The sequence below is a fragment of the Drosophila grimshawi genome, unplaced genomic scaffold (genome assembly GCF_018153295.1).
Source record: "Drosophila grimshawi isolate 15287-2541.00 unplaced genomic scaffold, ASM1815329v1 contig_545, whole genome shotgun sequence".
Classification (NCBI taxonomy): Eukaryota; Metazoa; Arthropoda; class Insecta; order Diptera; family Drosophilidae; genus Drosophila; species Drosophila grimshawi.
The window spans coordinates 806,783-826,994 of NW_025063357.1; the positions used below are offsets into that span (position 1 = coordinate 806,783).

General features: G+C 34.6%; 1 protein-coding gene across 3 annotated transcripts; it reads right to left on the reverse strand.

Annotated features, from left to right (window-relative positions):
• Positions 1 to 552: 552 nt before the first annotated feature.
• Positions 553 to 17,857, reverse strand: LOC6570034 (organic cation transporter protein). Of its 3 annotated transcripts, none has more exons than XM_032741809.1 (7): positions 17,459 to 17,857; positions 3,783 to 4,113; positions 3,486 to 3,713; positions 2,569 to 2,827; positions 2,087 to 2,504; positions 1,517 to 2,023; positions 553 to 1,448 (listed from the first exon to the last, which is right to left on the reverse strand). In XM_032741809.1, exons 2-7 carry the CDS (start codon positions 3,879 to 3,881, stop codon positions 1,208 to 1,210), a joined length of 1,752 nt encoding a protein of 583 aa, XP_032597700.1. In that variant the 5' UTR covers positions 3,882 to 4,113; positions 17,459 to 17,857; the 3' UTR covers positions 553 to 1,207. The 3 variants fall into 3 exon arrangements, with proteins under 3 accessions (XP_032597700.1, XP_032597701.1, XP_001996243.1); XM_032741810.2 differs by having other exon boundaries at positions 719 to 1,448; positions 17,721 to 17,837; XM_001996207.2 differs by lacking the exon at positions 17,459 to 17,857 and adding an exon at positions 5,689 to 5,842 and having other exon boundaries at positions 719 to 1,448.
• Between the last annotated feature and the right edge of the window lie 2,355 nt (positions 17,858 to 20,212).

Below are 20,212 nucleotides of genomic sequence, written 5' to 3' on the forward strand. Positions count from 1 at the left end.
CATATCTCCCAAAATTTTAAAGGTACAGTCATCAATCATCCCTCAATGATCTAACATAGATTGTATTTGAGGTCCTTCAAGGATTGATAAATAAACTTCCTGACCGCCAGAATATTTTGGAGGTACAGTTCTCAAACTGGGAAAGTAAATTACTAGGAATCTCCTTCCAAAATTTGTATGATATCGAAAGTTCCATCTTATGACCCATTGATCTAGTAATACAGCTAGCTAATACAACTTCAAAACTAGTAATGAGCATGAAGACCGTGAAATAATATCGCTAGTCGTATACTCGGAAAGTGCTTTTGATGGATTGTCATAAAGTCAGAAGCAAAAGTGTTAGGTCGAGGGAATTATGTTAATTGCGCCAAGAACGGTTGGCGTATGTGATTAATTTTAAAAAGAAAAACTTTTCAAATTTCTGTAGAAATCTCGACTATCAGCATTATAGAAATATTTTTAGTTTCTTTTGAAGGTGTAAAACGGTAAAACAAAAATTGATTAAAAATATATTCATAAAAGCAAATATATCACAAAGATTTATACAAATTTTGTATACAAGTGTTTTATTTTATTTTTAATTTTTTTTCTAAAATTGTAGTTATTATCAGTTTTGCACTTGCATTTGCAATGCATCAAATCAAAATAAACTCTGCTATATACTTATACACTTATGATAAATTATTTTTTACATATTTATAAATGTATATTAGTTTTCAATTTATTCAATTAAGTGAAATTGTGCCGCTTAAGTGTTAACTATGCGATTCCGATTCCGTTCGATATTTTACACGTTTTTGGAAAATGTTTTCGATGGCTATCTACTAAATCGATTTATTTAGTTATTAAAGAGATATATGAATACATATAAACTTTGAAGTTTATTTATGTAGATATTTAATCCTAGATTTTAATACATATGTAAATATATATATATATGTATATTTATGTGCGTAAGTGTGTACGAGTGCGCATAGAAAGAAAAAGTTGCAAAGAAGATGTCTAGATGCTGAGCACTCATTTTATATTCTTCAAGTAACCATTAAATGTTTGTTATTAGTAAATAAAGCAAAAGCTTGAATTTTTAGATCAAAGAGCTGGCTACTTAGGACTATTTTTGTTGTTCCTCGGCTGATTAGTTGATTGGGATATTATAAAAAAATTGTTTAACTACACTACGAACTAGTCATTAGCATTTCAACTTGGCTCATTGTTTGGCATCCTTCATGGCCTGCTCCTCGCGATCGGCATCGATCAACGATTGTTTGCGCTTGGTGCATTGGCCGGACTCCACATGCTGCTTGGCATCGATTAGTGAATGCTTGCGCTTGTACTTCTCTAGATCAGAGTCCGAGTCATCATCGTTGTGATGGTGCAGGCATGGGAAGTCGAACATGCTGTCGCCCTTGCCAAACACCTCACCTTCCTCGATAGTCGTCGGCAAAGTCCTGTTAAGGCATAAAATTGTTATATATAAGTTTAATTTTATATATAGAAACACATTTCGCACACTCACCGGTTAAGCGTCTCGGGCAGCAGGAGGCACACAAAGGAGCCAGAAAAGAAGAGCACGCCCAGAATAATGGAGGGCGCTGCCTTAAAGAACGTGCCCAGCCAAAGAATATAGGGTGCGAGGAAGGAGGCCGCAAATCCAGCCACATGCACAGCAGCCACACCCTGGCCGCGCACACACGTCGGTATCAGTTCTGTGGCATACTGTGAGCCCGATTCGTATGAAATGGCAACGCCGAAACGCGCCGCAATTGTCAGGCAGGCCAACAAAATGGCATTGTGGTTGTGCTGCTGATAGGCAATGGCTATGCCAGCGGCCGATGTGAACAAACCGCCAATCAACAGGGAACCCGATGCCATGCCCTTGCGTCCAATGCGATCCTGCAGGAGGACCAGCAAAATACTCGAAGGCAGCACGGCCAATGCGCTCAGCGAAAACATTATGAATGGCGATATGCCCATTCCTTCAACATTGCGAGACACGGCATCGTAGCACAATGTAATCACCATTCTGAAAATAAAATAGCCTTGAAATATTTGTACACCAAATAGTGCAGGACTCAGTAAAACGTACGACTTGAAGAAAAGAATGAGGGTATTCTTGCGCATGCGCGGCGTCTTGAACATGTCCAATAGTGTGGCATGCTTCTTGTTATCGCCACCTTGCATTTCGCGGGTCATTTGACAATGACGTCGGAACTCGTCAAACTCCGCTTGGGTCACATGACAGCCATTAAAGCGTGCTACGCGCTTCAGGCGAACGATGGCTCCGTCGATGTCATTGCGCGTTACCAGCCATTGAGCGCTCTCCTGCACCACAAAATAGTAGAGCACCACCAGCAGTATGGGCAGCGATGTGCAGGCCAAGTAGATCTGCCAGTGTCCGGCTAAGACAGCCAGCCAAGGCGTAAACACCAAGCCCAGACAGTAGAACAGGCCCACAGCCATATTCAGACCCAGGGTTCGCATGCTGGGACGGATATATTCGAGGACTGTCACAATAGAGTTCATCTTGGTTAGACTATAATGAGACAAAGTGAAAAAGACCAGACTCACCTATAATGTACATGAGATAAAAGTTGGTATCGGCCGCCAGGCCCGATATGAAACGGCAGAGCGTAAATGTTGCAACACTCTTCGTAAAAATGGTAGAGAAATCGCCAGCAAAGCCGCAGAAATTTGACAATATCAGCGCTGGTACACGTCCAATTTTATCGGACAGCAGACCATAGAATAGGGTACCCACAACGGACCCAATAAAGAACAGCGATTGTCCAATGCGTGCCTTATACGCTGAGTCACAGACCCAGTTGAGCTATAGAGAAAAACATATAGTTACAATTGTGCACAAATTTAAAAAGAAGAAACAAACAACTATTATTAAAGAATTTTAAAAACGCAAGCATAGATTGTCGATAAATGTAAACAATAATGAGAGCCAATTTGGTTAATTAAAGCCTAGTCTCAAAGTTGTTTAAATTTACCAAAACAAAATTCTGAAGAAGATAGTAGATTTGTTTTTAATACAAAATTGTCTTTGTGCTTACTATCCAACTGCCTATTCTGTCGAAGTTATTCATTTTGCAGATAGTTATATTCATTTTGTTTTTATGAAAATTGTACTGAGAAATATTCAGATGGAGTCTACTAAAGCAAACCAACCGACATTTCTTGACATAAAGATCTTATCAACTCGAATCCTAAGTATAATAAAATCGTGTTTGTCTTTTCATTTTTATATCATCTAAGAAAAGCTTGCGCTTGCTCAGGAGCATATTACTTTTAATTTTAATAAATAACTTATTTTTTATTGATGTAAATTCTTATTATTCTTAATATGTATATAGATTGTGGAGCTAATTTAGATCCTAGCACTGCGACCTAGCTAAGGGCGTCAACTCTATGCACACTTATAAAATACCCTCAAAAAGAGTATCATACTAATTTCACACATATTGCTGAAGTGAACTTACTTCGGTGTTCATGCTTCTATAGCCAAAGTCATAGTTATAGATCCATCGTTCGCACCTCTCAGTGCTGACAGTCACATTGGTACCATTAATGTCTGCTAAGCGGGTGCATGAGGGACTCTCAAATTTGGAATAGATATCAGCTATCTCTTTATATGTCATATTAACTAGCTTCTCATGATAGCACCAATGATCCGGAACGAAACTTATCACGGTTTGTGTGAAGTAATGCTGCAAGGAGCGTGAGTTGGATAATGTTAATGATAAGATGTAAGCATTTTATAGACTTTATGTACTCACCAATGATACAATGATGTTGATGAAGCCAAAGAGGGCGAGTATCATAAACTGATAGCGATTGAAGTCACCACATTTGGCAAGAATTTGATCGAAATCCATTGTGATCTTTTCTAAGCTCGTCTTTCGGGTGTATTGGATGTGTGTGTACTTTGATGGGTGTGTATTTGTTGCTTGGACACTCTGCTCGTGTTGTTGTTGGATGGCGTATCACAATTTGTTACGTGTCTGGTGTGTGTGTGTGTGCGTGTCTGTTGTGTGTGTTGTGTGTGTGTTGTGTTACAAAGGTAATAAATGTATACACATTTGGTTCACATTTGAAACTCTGGATTGCCTGCAAATAAAAACCATTAAAGCTTTTGGTTTTCTTCAATATTATGATAAAAAATAAAGAAAAAGAGAAATCAATTTGAAATGTGATCCACAACTAATTTACATAGGCAATTAATTACTAACCAAGATGTTAGCCTTGTGATTTCTCAATTAATGAGCAGACGATTATAGCAAAACAAAATCAGTGTGCATATATTAACTAAATTGATTGTATATGTACAATGGTAAAGAACCCAATATATTTATTAATGTGTGAACAAAAAATAAGACGCAAGGAAATTTTAATTAAAAATATAAACATTTTGTTAAAGAGAAAGTCGGTCATTGATTTACAATTGCAACTGACCCAAATATACTGAAACATTTCAAAGAAATTAAAAATATACTCAATAATATTATCGAAATTTTTACAAAACACGTTTTGCCACTTTTAGTTGCCACATTTAGGGCGATTTTTTTTTTCTATAACAAATATGTTGCACTGAATAATTAAATAAATCCATTTAACACTTGAAATATTTATGCTGAAAATTAGCCATGAGTCTAATTAAGCAGTAAGTAAGTAGATTGGGTGTTACGAGAACAAAGAAAACTAACTACATCAAGAGTTATCTAATAATTATTGACTAATAAGCATGTCACTGGTTGTCAACTGGTCCAAAGTAATCGACTACTAATTGGGTCGAATAAACACGTGTGACAGATACGTAAGCAATCAAATCGATGCGACTTTATTTTGATGAAATGCTGAACGCATAAATTACAATATTTTTTCAGCACTCTAGATGCGAGTTGAGTTGAAGTCAGTCAGTGTGAGAATGTCATGTTCACAAACAGAATTGGTTTTTGTGTACTTCGAATTTGAATATTTTACATTTTGACAACTGGTTTTAGTTAAAAGTGATTGCAAAAGATCCGCCTTAAGTGCATTACTTTTTTCTAAGATATCTCATACACAGTTTAAGAATCGATTAAAATAAAAAAAAAGTGGTTCAAGGTTTTAGGATTAAAAGTTGAATGTGGCTGGGTATTTTATCAAATATGTGTACAGAAATATTCTCAGCATTAATCGAAAATTAACGAAAACGTTTTTAAATTTTAAGCCTTAAGTAATTATACCATTAAAGAAAATATTATATTGATTAAAATATTACTAACGTAAATTTTATTATATAATTACAATATTTTAGAATACTAAATTGTCTGAAAAAGAAAACCAATATAAATAATTACGAAATTTTTAGCTTTGAATACGCACAACAAATCAAGTCAAAACACGAAACAAATTTGTTTACGAAGATAACAACAAAACAGAAAACATATGCGTATTTGCGAGAAATTGTACACAATTTTTTGTTTATTTTGTGACAGCCGTAATAAGAATAGAAATATATATTTTATATTTTTTTTTTTTTGCAAATACACAATATACTATTTGGAAAGTATGTATTTATTTCAAAGTTCAACGGATTGAAATGGCAAACACGGCTAGGCTAATAATAAAAGCAGTCAACGAAATTTTAAATATCTTGATTTAGCTGCTCTTAAAATTGTTCTTATTGTTAGTGAAACGCACAATTTGATGGGGATTTTCTTTCAAACAAACTGAGTAGTTGGCTGCTGATTGCTTTGGTTTTGGGTCTGTGTTCTGACGAACGGCCCGTTTAGCGCGCGCTTGTAACGTGCCCGCGAATATCTCTAGCGATGTGTATCCACGAAGTATCTTTTGCGTACTGAGCCAGACAACGCCGCCGTTTGTTTATAATAAACAACAAACAGCTGTTCGACTGAGCTCGGAGCGCTGACGTCGACGTCGACGCCAAGTCAAACATTATTATATCCACTGGCGGCAGACCAGGGACAGAGTTTTGAATTAATTCCACATTGGGGACTTTGGGGGGCTGTACTTCAAACGATCGCTTGAACCAGTTTCGCGTAGCGTAGGCGGGGTGGGAGGGGATGGATGGCTAGAGCGAAAACAGGTCATAAGCTGTGAGCAGCGAATAATACTTAGATGAAAGTCAGACTCAAGTCGGGCTTTTGACTTTTACGATTGGATTCGATACGATTTCATTTGATTTACATGCTCATATGTGCCTTGTGACGAGCACACGCGAATCAGCAGTTAGCCATAAGAAATTGCCCCGCTAATTATTGGCGCTAAACATACTAAGCATACATATACACATGTACACATTATATTTGATTTACTCGCAGTTAGATCGATATTGCAACATTTTTACCACAATTGTGACTTTTACCTTTATTGGGCGGCCTTCTGACTGGCCAATTTGCGATCTTAATTCAATTATTCACAATTATATTTCGTATGACTGCATTTCACAAAAGGGAAAATACATGAGGCGCCAGCAATTAAATGACTAATGCCTTAGGGGACTACTTGCTAATTGTTTTTATATATTACTTTGTGAAGGCCCAGAGGGAGAAAACAGCAAGCATTACGTTCTTCTACAACATATTTCTTAAGCTTCCAGTTATCCTATCGTATCAATTAATATCTATCTAACTATCTTGGGGCCCGTTTGCAAATTAATATATTATTATTATTGTAGCTACTTTTAAATGATTTTTAATACATTTGTCAATCAAATAAATGTATAACTTAAAATAAACGAATTCTTTCACTTATAAGTACTTCAAATCGAACACTACATAAATCTTTTTAATTCCCGACTTCCCGACTGTAATTAAAAACGTAGTCAAAACCAAAGCTTAAGAATTTCTTTAGCCCCAAATTCCGGAACTGAATTGACAAATAAATAAAAGTTGTTCTTTCATTTAATATTTCACAACTCAAAATACAAATAACATTCTGGAAGATGATTAAATATCAGTTATAGTTAAGATCCATACAAAGCATCTTTCTATCTCCCATCAGGGTTCATATATATTTTTTTAAACTCTAAATTTTAATATAATTTCTAACTATATGCTACACTCAAATAATAGAGATAACAACTTCTAAGCATAGGCAATTAAGTACTCGAAAAGACAAGAAAGTGCTAATTAATTTACGGCTTACAACTATTAAGGAGTACGTTAAACAGACAATCGATTAAAAAATATTTGAGAATTTTTAGGAAGCTGCACCGGGATCGCGAAGCAAGACCGTTCCCAAGAGCAGTACTTATCGTAGACAGAAAAACAGATACATTATTGCGCATCCAAATATTTACATGATGGATTTTCCTTTGTTTATCGTCCGTTGGCAACTCAACAAAGAATAAAGAAAACTCTTGGCGCCCAAGTCAGCAAAGAGTCAAGAAATCCCCTCAAGGCAACTCTTATATCAAATCTCCAAACAATAGCTGGGTTCAACTATAAACACGAGTTATCCGATTGCTGTTGCTTATACACATATATATCAACATATCCACAACGCTCGACAAAAAATTTGTATTTATCTACACCTGCTTATGATATAATTTATTGTGAAATTTTCAACAGCATTACAAATTTGACTTATTTCAAATTGTTTCATTTGCATTTTTAAAAATATTTTTTCGCATTGCAAGCTATGACTAAGCGCCATTGAATAGCCAATTGACACTTGTGATTTCACAGTCTCCGATGCTAACTTTTACACCTAATTGTCGATTTGAAAAATACATATAAATATATCTAAAAAAGAAGGAGGAGCCACGAGCATATGGCTATTTATAACATAAATGTATGAGCCTTTGATAAATTTAATTTTATAGAAATTGGTAGTGCTCAAAATGACTCGATATTAAATTGCTCTTATCAGAAAACGATGTCAATGAAATAATTCTTGTCATCTTATTTTGCATAAATATAGATTGAGACACACACATTTATATAATTTATAATTTATATAATTAATATTTATATATAAATTATAAATATAGGTATTAGATTTCCCTAGAGCTTATTATCATAATGACGGGCCATTTTGAATCAATTAAATGTGCACTTGATTTCCCCATCGCAATATTACAATGAATGAAATGCAACACAGCTGCCATTCAACACCAAGTCTCTAATTCAATAACATACTCCAATATTTATTTGTGCGTATTATTTTCACATTGCCTAAAGCGCAAAATCCAAGAGTGAACCGTATAAATTTAAACTCTTTATGTGATTGGTTTTTTTTTCGTTTCACACACATCCGATAAAAATTTGATTATAGTCAAAATTAGATGCTCATATTTAACCTAATAATTATTAACGGTTTACGATGTTTTGCCCTGAATTCATAAAATTGTTTTCTGTTGTTTTTTTTATTTTTATTTTATATATACAGTGTCTCACAGTTCAAAAGACGCAGTGCCTAGCAAAAAATTTAAAGTGCTATAAGGTTTAAACAAAGAAACAAACGCAAAATGTTTAAATGCCAATTTGTATAATGTTATATCACGTTTGAAAAATTAACTTTAGTTTTAGTCTAAAACTGAAAACATATCCAAAATACATGTTACAGTTCATTTGGCGCAGTCTTAGAAAAGTAACATATTTGGCGTATAAAAACTTGAATAAGGATGTTAATACTTAGTATGATACCCTTTAGCCTTAATAACTTCCCTTAACCTATTATTCATGGAAGATACCAGCTTCCGGGTCGTTTCTGGACTAATTTTGCTCCACTCATCCAGCAGAGAATTCTTGAGATTGGATCTGTGATTCCGGATGGTATTTTCCAGCAGAGCCCACAAATTTTAAATAACATTTAAGTCTGGAGACTGGGTCTGTGGAATTATCATGTGGGGGCAGTACCAGATATGCCAGGACTGTACTAATCCGGACTTATGCTTGGCTTTTGTCCTGGTCGTTGTCGTGGTAGAACCGGAAAGTACGTCGGATTCCTAGCTTCTTGGCACTTTGGAGTAAATTTTCCTTTAATATATTGAAATACACACTCTTGTCCATTGTTGTTTCAAAAAACACAAAATTTCCGTCACCGGCTTCCGAGATAGATGCCCATACCATGACACTTCCTCCGTCTTGCTTGACTGTTGCCTTTAGGATTTTGGGACTCAGCTCATTATTGGACTGTCGCCACACATAATTTTGTCCGTCTGAGCCAAAAATGTTTAATTTGGGCTCATCTTCAAATATGAATGTGTCCCAGAACTCCAAATCCTTGTCCAAGTGGGTTTTGACGAATGCCATCCTAGTCCCTTTATTTTTTGCGCTTATAAAGGGCTTCTTCCGTGGTACTCGGGCATTAAAGTCATGGTTGCGGACAACCCGGCGCACAGTTTCCACACTGCACTGTTTCCCCATTTCATCCTGCACCTGCTGAGTCAGTTTTGGAGCCGATAACTTGGGATTTTCCCTTATTTTCCTGATGATCCTCCGCTCCTCCTGTTAGGTGAAAATCTTGTTTGGTGCCTTTCTGCCCTTGTCCTCTATCCGATTTTCGTCGACGAAGCGCCGAATGATGTTGAATATAGTTGTGGTGCTTAGATTTACCATTTTAGCTATTTGGCGATATGAATATCCAATCTGGAAGTGTTCCAGGATGAGATTTCGTTGCTCAATGGTAGTCCGTTTGTCCATAGTCCTTGTTGGCTGGTGGCACCCGAGATGCAGGATATAACTAAACTGACTACGAAGGATTGGTCTATTTATACCGAAAATAATCAACATGACGTAAAAAATCCGGGTTTTATGGCACCCAGGTGTCCATAACGCCCCTGAACCAAATTCGCTGTGACCATAAATTAAGGTACTTTTTTACATAACCCGGCCCAGCCGGTGGAAAAACCCCAGTTTATTGGGATCATATATTCATTATGGTGGTTAATATATGTACCTGCCATCGCTCTTTGGAATTTTTGAAAAATATTGAATAATTTGTTTATGACAGGCAATTAAATTTTTGGTTAGACACTGCGTCTTTTAAACTGTGAGACACTGTATATATATATATATTATCAATAGTCACTACTCCTGCACTGGCAATGAAAGCGCCAGCTCTTCCCATTACACACAACAAACAAACACACACAGACATCAAACTTGACAGCTCTAGCATTCGGTCGATGCAGTCCGATGTTGGGTTCGGTTCGCGATCTGCATCGGCTACTGCTCTCGTGACAATTGAACAATTCGCTTCGACTTCAAGTTCAACGAATGGCTTCGGCTAATAAAAGCATTGCGTGACAGTTTCTTTCAATTGGCCCTCGTTTGTCTGTGGCTAGGTGAGACAAAGAGAGACAAAGCGAAGAACTTTTCAGTACATACACATATACATAAGTGGCGCCCTTTAAGCATTTTAAATGATATATTTTAAGAGACTATTAAAAACGATATATTCGATAGATTTAAGCTGGGCAGCTTGTCTTAGAGTATAATGGAATTTCAGCTGGCAGCTTATCTTTGAGTAAAATGGGAAAGAGAAGCAAGTAAATACAAATTATATTAGTGTAAGCTTTGTAAAAACTGATTTTTACATAAGTGTATATCCCTCGTAGTATTTCGTTTTGCTATTGCTATTTAACAGAGCAATAGCAAAGCCAATAACGGAATACTGAAATAAATCTTTTGCACTGCTCTGCTGTGCTTTGTCATTTGCAAGAGCAATAGCACAAAGACCAAGCGCGAAACGAGAGCGTAACAAAGGAAATGTAATGCTTCTGCTACTGCTATAGCAATCTCATGTTTGTTTTACTCTTTTTCTCTACTATTACTGAAATTGCTAAAAATTCAATAGCAAAACGGCAACCAGTTGCCAAATAAACTTGTAATATTATCGATTTCACATTAATTGCTAATCGCAAAAGTCTATAAGACTTCTTCATCGAGAATTCACATTAAATTCGGGTTAGTAAACCGTAAAGCACGGACCCATCTCTAATCTATAGAATTTACGAGTTATAAGTAGCCCTTCTGTGCTTGCTCGCACATGCAAATTCTTTTATTGGTATGGCGTCATTAAGTCTGCAACATGCTCGCTGCAGTGCAATGCAGGCACATAGAAGCAATGAAGTAATCAACCAAATTCCCGCTGGGTTCATAGTTAATTGTTACTTAGCAGAGGCGTTGACGAATAAGATATCCGGCAAGCGATTCAGCTGAAAACCCCCTTGTGGGAGAGAGAGAGATGGGAGATGTACAATACAAATGTAACAAATTGTCATTCTGTCAATTATGGAATTCCTATTCTAATAATGTTCAATTGTTTTTAATGGCAAATGTTTGCGCCTGCTTGTTGCTGTTTCATTTCTTATGAATATTTTTATTTTTATCTATGCAAAGATGAGGGTACTTTGATACATTTGTTTGAATACACACATACACATAAATAGACACACAAAACACTTGGTGTCAATTGAAGTGCTTATATGGCACATTAATAAAACAACAATAAAATTTATATTCTTCATAATGATGAGAGTAATGAAGAGTGGCACCACTCGTAATGCGATTTACATATAAAAATAATTTTAAATGTGAATAAATTTATTCGCTGTTGAGATTTGAATTCGATGCGAAAACGTGTTTATATGTTTACAAGGTTCGTTATCTTATCTTTGTAAGATGCATTCTCCAATGGTTAAACAGATTTATTTACAATTTTAAAATGTGTTTTATTTAATACACCTAAAACCTGCATTGCTTCAATCAGTTGTTGTTTCAATAGGTTTTCTTTACCCCTTATGGTTTTCTTTAGTCGTTCAGTAGAAGGTTTTCCCCCATAGACTGATGATTAGCAACATTTCAACTGTGCCGAAAACTAACCTATTTAGACGCTAATTCATCCATAAAACTTCGTGATCTCATCGGCAATAAAGAAGCAATTATATGTTTATATTTGAAGCTTAAAATATATGAATTAGCAAAAAGATACAAAATGATGATTATTAGTTTATGTAGGGTATCATCTTCATGGAGTGAGAACATTAAAATTTTAGTAATTTTGTTGTACACCGATAAGATATTCCAGTAGCGGATCAAATCAAAAACAACAAGTGGCAGAGCACGTGAACTTAACAGACAGACAGGATAATTACATAGTAATTTACGGGAAAAACGGCAAGGGAATAGACCCAGCTGATAAGATGTCTCTGGACGTGCTTTCAACGTAGTAGTGGTTTATTGCCCAGTCCCAGCCATCCAAATAGATAAAGCTATCAGAACATTTTCGCCAGACAGGCAATCAGGCGAGACCGATTACAACGGGCTAACGACGCCGGTCGGATCCAACTACCAGACGCAACAATCCATCAACTAGTTAGACAGAGAAGCAGAGAGGAAGGACATCGTTTCGTAATGGTCAGAAAATGTCGTCATTTATAGTGTAAGTGAAAGAAAGAAATATAGTTGGTTAAAATACGACAGCTGTGATGCGATTTTGGCAGGTTATTAAAACCGATTTCGACTAGCACAAGTGTCAACGAAATTGATTGACATTCTATTTATTAATTCGACTATTAGAGGGCTCAATTACTCTCTCGCACGCCCTTCTCTACGAATATGAGCTTAAGAAGTTTCCCTTTATATACATATATATTTTATGGAATTGGGTTGCATTCCTTTGTCTCTTACATTTTTTTTATTTTTCATAATTCATTCATTTTTTCAATCATTTTTTTCTCAACTTCATTATACCACTTTTAAACATTTTTAATGGGTTCAATGACAACCGTGTCCAATAGCCAACTAGAGCATGTAAAAATAAATATGGAAGGTTACAAATAGTTTTATTCCATGAATAAAAATAATAAAATATTTCTAATATGACAAGCACATTTCACTTTTATTAAGAAACATATATAAATATATGTATGTATATATATATATATATATATATATATATATATATATATATATATATATATATATATATATATATATATATATATATATATATATATATATATATATATATATATATATATATATATATATATATATATATATATATATATATATATATAATATAAATATATACAATTTTTTAGCGATAGGAAATTCTACAATTTAATTGATTTGTTTTGATTGCTTTTTCTGGGTAACAGGGACAAACTCTCAATTGAAATATGTTGATAAATGTTGTAAGTGGATAAGAGTATATAAACTATAAAGTGTAACTCATCTCGTGCCAAACTAATTTCATGAACTATTCATTAACACATAATTAAAAAAATAATAAACTAGCATGGCAAAATACACATGACATACATATATAAGTTACTCTTAAAGTATTAACTGTGACTTTGGCTGTAATTTTTCGTTTGAAAAGAGTTTTGATTTATTAAGAATCAGCTCATTAATTTGCGACAAAATGCTAATTTTTAAATAACATTTTTGATCAGTAGAAAATCCACCTACAGATGTTTACCTATCGATGTTTATCGTTATTTGGAAAACTTAGAACAATATTTAAAAAAAAATAAATAAATACATAACCAAACCCATTGATCCGCCTTTCAGACCACACCAGCTACAACATTAACCATATCTTATCGTTTTTAAAATGGCAACTTACTAAATAAAATAGATATGCTTTCTGGGGTTACTTTACAATAACAATGAAAACAAACAAAACACACGAATTATTAGTTGTTCGATGAACCACAAATCCAATCTGAATATCTTATGAGTGAAACACCAAAGGATAGCTGCAAGTCATCAAAATAAATCAATTGAGTTGCGCATGCATATTCAAATGATCTCATTTTTGATTATGTTGTGCCAGCATAAATGTTGGAAATATATTTCACGGAATCATGTTACCGTGACGTAAACAAATTGGCACAGGGTGTGGCCAGCCACACAATAAAAATACAAATAAAAACTTATTGAAAACTCGAACAACCTTTGTGCTCACAAAATCAATTGACAGTGAAAGAGAAAGAGAAATGTCGAACGATTGATTCTACGGTTAATGTCAAGTACTCATAGCAGGTGAACCGCTTGAGTTTGTGCTTGTGGCATCCAGGTGCAACAGATAACTAGACACAGAATACAAAAAAAAAATGATCCTCATCATAATTTCAAATGCAAACCAAACGCACAAACAATCAGCCGGTTTTAGCAGAGCAGACAACAGTCCCCAGAGTTGACTGCAAATGGCAACAAATGATGCGGGGAATGGCAACGTGACGGACTAGCTAAAACAGCTGGCATAGACGCTGCTCGATCAGCCAACCCATATTTTGCCCAGACCCAGACCCAGACCTAGACCGAGACCCAGGCAGCAACAACGATGACAGCACGCTTCGAGATTGTGCAATGATAAGCGCCAGGCAAACACAAATTGAGTAACCGTTGAGCGAATATGGCACAGGCTACAATTGAAGTGTCTAATGCTGATGACTCTCAACCCATTAGAAATGAGGTGAACACAAATGAAGCCTGGGCAATAATAATTGGCTGACGGCCACTTAAGCGCTTGGCAACGTCAACTCTGAATTTTAAAAATATACCATAATATATATATATAGTCTCTAAAATATATACTCGATGGGGATAAAGTAGTGTATCTATTATTTAGTATTCGTGGCAGGCAACAGACGAAGAACGCACAAGACTTTTATTTTTGTTTTTTTTTTTTAAATGAGTCAAAAACGTGACAAAAGTATTTTTTTATCATTTTATTTATTTAAAACAATTTGATATTTTTTATTATTTTGTTGTATTTTGAGCATTTTAATTAATGATCGCTTCTAAGAATTGTTTCATCTTTACATTAGGTGCTCACTTAATTTAGCTGTCAAAGCTTAAAACCTAGTAAATATCGGAAACCTGTTGTTGCAGATCAGTTTTGAACGGACACAACTCTAGATAATCAAATGCCATTTGTCTACACTCTTGGAAACCAGTCAGAAGTATGATGTATACGAGTAAAACACGTTATTAGATGCCAACAGCAATTTCCAAGTACACAACTAACAATTATTGTTATCATATGTTACCAGCTACCAGCAACTTTTCTTTCTGCTATTGCCGCTCAGCAATGTGCAATTGAAAATGAAATTGAAATTGAATCAAATACGCTACGAATGCGGTTTACCTAGAATCACAGCCAAGTTTATAGCCAGTACTTGACGAGGCACTTATATGTACTTGCGAATTGCACGTATTTATGAGTGGCTGTATAATTTATAAATCCCAATTATTTTGCTTCACATGGGGAAGATAAAATCACTTCAAGTGGGTTCAACAACACGGTAAGAACAATATTAAGAAAAATAAAATGGCAATGTTCTGCTTAAAACAAAAAATCAACAATAATTGGTATACATATTAAACATAGAAATACTTCAAGAAATACATATGGAAAATACATAAAATAGTGGTCACTTTTTAGGTGGTTTTGAATTCTTAAATAATTTGATTGAAGTAAATTATTTAGGTTTACTAAGTGATTAAGACTTGCTAATCATAATAAATTTACTATCAACAAAGCACTTCAAGGCCTTGGTCTTATTATCATAGGAATTTGATCTTTACTTTTCGCTCTTAGACGTTCAACTCTGGAATACGGATATTGTGTGTGCTCGCCACAATATATAATCCAATACAAAATTAATTTAAGGTTTTTGATCTTCGTCGCTAAGACTGAGGGTTATTAACTACACACACCGATAGACTCCTTGTTATCAACTTTCCCTCCCTAGCTAATAGTCGACTTATGTCAGGCTTAATGTTTGTAGTTTAGTTACTAAATGGTGAAACCGATTCCACTGTTTTGAAGAGCAAAATTAATTTTTCATCATCTCACTTTCTCTTAAGCTTTGTACTTTCTTACATGGACATTTTCGCATACTCTGTGATGATAACATGCAATCAGTTCAGAGTCCTCTATTTCTTTCATTAAGAAGTCAATTTTAAACGTTTGACTCTCAAATAAAATTTGCATTTGCATGTGTGTTTTTGTTTTTGATTTTTTTTCAGGGTTTTCCCCAATCCATTCAACAAGTTTAGCATTTAAATAGTAGTTACATTTTGTAAAACTCGTCCGAATATTATTGACTAATGTTATTACTTGATTAAGTCAGTTGAAGGTAAGGTAAGATTGTTTTGTATTTAGCAAACATATTTTTCCCTTTCTAAATTTAAAGCAATTATGTGATTTGTCCCTTTTTTGTTATCGTTTAGCTTCGTAAGCAAAGAACCGAAAAAAAAGGCTAACTAGCAAAACAGCAAAGTCTTGTCGACTTTTCATTATCCCATATGTATTCTGTAAATACTTAAATCGAATTCAATCTCCTAAAGAGGATAAACATATTTGTATTGGTATTTGCATGGTCGCAAACGTGACATTTGACAACTTAAAAGGGCATTAAATCAAAGAAACCTTCAACATTTTGTGTGTAATTTTTATTTTTAGATAGCCTTTTAGTAGCTTTATGTTTCGTGCAAAGAACAGACTCTATTGAAAAATAAAATAAGACAAAAATATTATTGAAGTTTTATTTCTTTTGTTGCACATTAAAGTTGTAAAGTTCTTATTATATACTCTCTCACATATATCTTGTATATATGTAAACTGTATTACATAAGAACAAGATAAAGTTAACAAAAATTTTTTCTTGTTTTTTATCACGTTGCATGTAAAAAAATTCTCATATTTTATTTTGTGTTTCGCAATTTTTCTAATACTCTTCATAAAGCCACTGACCACATAAAAACTCTTTCAAAAGCATCAATTTCAAAAGTCTTTGAATTGGGCTCTTAAGCTACTTTGGAGCACGCAGCTCACCCTACCATGCCCCGCCCCCCGCAAATATTTAAAGTACGCCCTGCAAGGTCGAACAGGAACATAAAAATGGTCATGCTTGCTGCGCGAATTCTGCGCAATGTTGTTGTTGTTTTTGCTGTCGTTGTTGTTTTTGCTGATTTAGTCAACTGTTGCTTCACCCGCTTTGCCCGTTTTAATGATGTCGCTGCGAGCATAGAATAGTAAAATACGAAAGAGACGAGGCGTACCATGAAATGTCCAACAAGAACTAGTTAACAAGTGAAAGAAGCAAAAACAATACAAACTGAATTTGAGTGCCCAAGGCAAGACACGAGTGATGTGTCTAAGGAAATTACAAACATTTTGGCCGTAGATCAATTAACAAAAAATTATAAAGAAATATACATATGTATGTTTATGTATAGGTACACATTTGACAATCTGTGCATTAGTATATGCTTAGGTTTTTCTCACATGTGTTTTGTATATAGTTATTTATTTTTAAAATACACATTTAAGCGCCTAAGCAGATGCAATACATACATACATAGGTGGGAATGTGTTGGAACTGTTGCCGCAATGGGTTGCATAAATTTGTTAATTGCTATTTTTATATGCGAAACTTGGCGACAAAAATCGAATCGAATATTGAACAAAACTTTCCACTCGCCTGTGATAAAATTGGCATGCTTCTGCTTCTGTTGCACTTCAATTGCCGTCAATGAGTTGTTATTATATCAACGATCATCATATGCCTATGGTTCATACTTTAGATATGCCACTCTGTGGCCACACAATTTGTTGGTTATTCTTTTTTATTGATTTTAATAGACAAAATATACGTTATAATAGCGAGCAGCACGTGAACTGAACTCTATATAGAGTCCACCAAAACATCGCACTTTGGTATCTATTATTTTTCTATGTTTTACATTTCACCGTTTCGCAGATTTACTGTTGGTTCTCCGAATACATCTGGCATTGCATCGACTGCACGTTTATTTGATCAAAATTTGTGTTTTGATCTTTGTTCATTCGGTCGGTCGCCTGCGGCATGAGAGCCGTCGTTAGACTGTTCACCGCTGAGGGATGATTCTGTTCCTCTACTCAGGTATATGCGAATATCGGCCATGACTTTGAGAGTGTCTACGCAGCAACAACAAAACTATTGAAAACACTACCAAAGAGCAAGAGCGCAATTATAAAACACGGAAAACACTATGCTTGTACAATATTGCAATCGCTCGACTCATAGATACCCTGCACTTGCGCTAGACCACAAGCAATTTATTTTGTATACTTAAAATTAAAATTTTGCAGTTTTACGATTTGAAAGTCGAAAGTATTTTTTTAATTCTGCCTGCTTACATTATTTTAATTGCATTGAAGAGCGCATTTAAGCTGATTTGAATTTAAGCCCTTTCGGATGCAGTTTGCGTTTGCATTGCCTTTGTTTTTGTCATTGCCATTACCACTGCCACTCAGTTGATAGCACCGTATTTTATTTTGCTTGCTTTGCATTGGATTGCTCTGCTCTGCTTTGTTATTTATGCGTTTTGCATACAGTATACGCGACCTGCTGTGCTCGTGAGTCAGTTTGAACCGGTTCAGTGTGCAAGGTCCGAAACGGTGTGAGACAAATGTGTAATAAATACACTTATAATGCAATTTTCATAATCCTTATGATTGCTCTGTGTTAGAGTGAGTCAAACGAAAAGCGGGCACTTTGCCAGAAATTAATGTATTTACTGCAAATTACGCGCAAGTAATCAAATTATTTACAACAATTTCCATAATCACGCAATACTATTTGGTTGCACATTTTTCAAAGAGCAATATTCCCACAATTCTTATATTTCACATATCATACATTTCCGAGTGTAATTTTTAACCCTGTAACTAGTTACTAATTAATTATACTTTTCTTATATATTTATTAAATATTAATATAATTCTTTAATTTGGAACTTAATTAGTATTTGTATTTAATACACAGTAATATTTAATTAAATCCATAATAAAAATCCATAACAAAAAATGCAAATTCTTAAATTGTTTCAGTGATGTATTGCCGCTATATACATATATTATATTATTACATATAATTATGAGTCGTTTTTCTAAATGGCCCAAAGTAACCTAAAAATGATCCACAATTAAAAATACTCAAAGACTCAGTTTCAAATTAGAGATCTATTTTAGTTATACGTTTTGCTTACAAGCCATTTTTAACCAAAATTGCTACGCAAATTCCTGGTGCAGGAAAGTAGCAATCAGAAAGGAATAGCACAATTAACGATCAAACATAAAGCAGAACTTTTCACAAACTCATAAAAAACAACCCTCTTCCCGAATGCAAAAGAAAATCTCAAGCAATGAAAAACAATAAAATGCCTTGCAACATAATGAAGATTACTTTGACGCAATATAAATAAATGGAGACGAGACAAAAATTGCATGACTCTCAAAATAGGATTGAGTTTAATGCATTTAGTGTAAAATAAGTAAACTGCTTACTTTTATGTACTTACATTATTTACACTTATTTACATAAATTGCTAAACAGACCCAGATAAATAGTCTTGTTGTTTTCATAATTAACTAAACGGAAGAAGATTAATTTCGTAAAGATAAATAAACTTATGTTGTTCGTATGTCAAGACAAATGTTTTCTTTTCTAACAAATAAAAACACATACGAGCATGCATACGCATTAATACTAATATTTATTCTGATTGTGCGTCTCCGATTAACTTCCTGAGAGCATTCAAAGCGACGCTTATCAAAATGTCTACGACCTTCACCGTGAATATTTCGTGAGTCGGAAACGTCATCTTAACAGTCGAAAGAATTGTTGATTACTCATTTTTGACCGCTGTCGACTTAATCCAAATATATCAAAAAACATTTTCTTTGAATACGACCTGAGCCAGTTGTGCTTTCAGAAGCATTAGAACTTAATGCCAGCAATTTGGAGGCTCACCAAATTCAAAACAATAACGCTATTGATAGTTAGACTACTACAAGGACAACAGCAGCGAGGGCATAAAGATAATGGTTATTGGATCGACTAGGAAACGACAAGAGGATTTTTCCAATATTGCCAAGCTTTTTAGTGACCTTAGTTTGGCACAATGGGAGAGCGTTTAGGAAATGGATGAGTAATTTTAATGACAAAAAAGTTACATAAGTGAACATCTTTAGGGTAATGATCTGTTACTAAAAAAAAAGACAAATTTTGCTGGCAGTATAGCAGACGTGATCCTGCAATTAACAAAAAGTTTACGTCGTGATGCTGATTAAAATCTGAATAACGAATTTCACGATGAAGATTAATTTAATAATGAAGATTCAGCAATGTTTTCAGAACGGAGGCGCTATAAAGATATGGCATGATAACTAGCGGATCAGACAGCGCTAATCT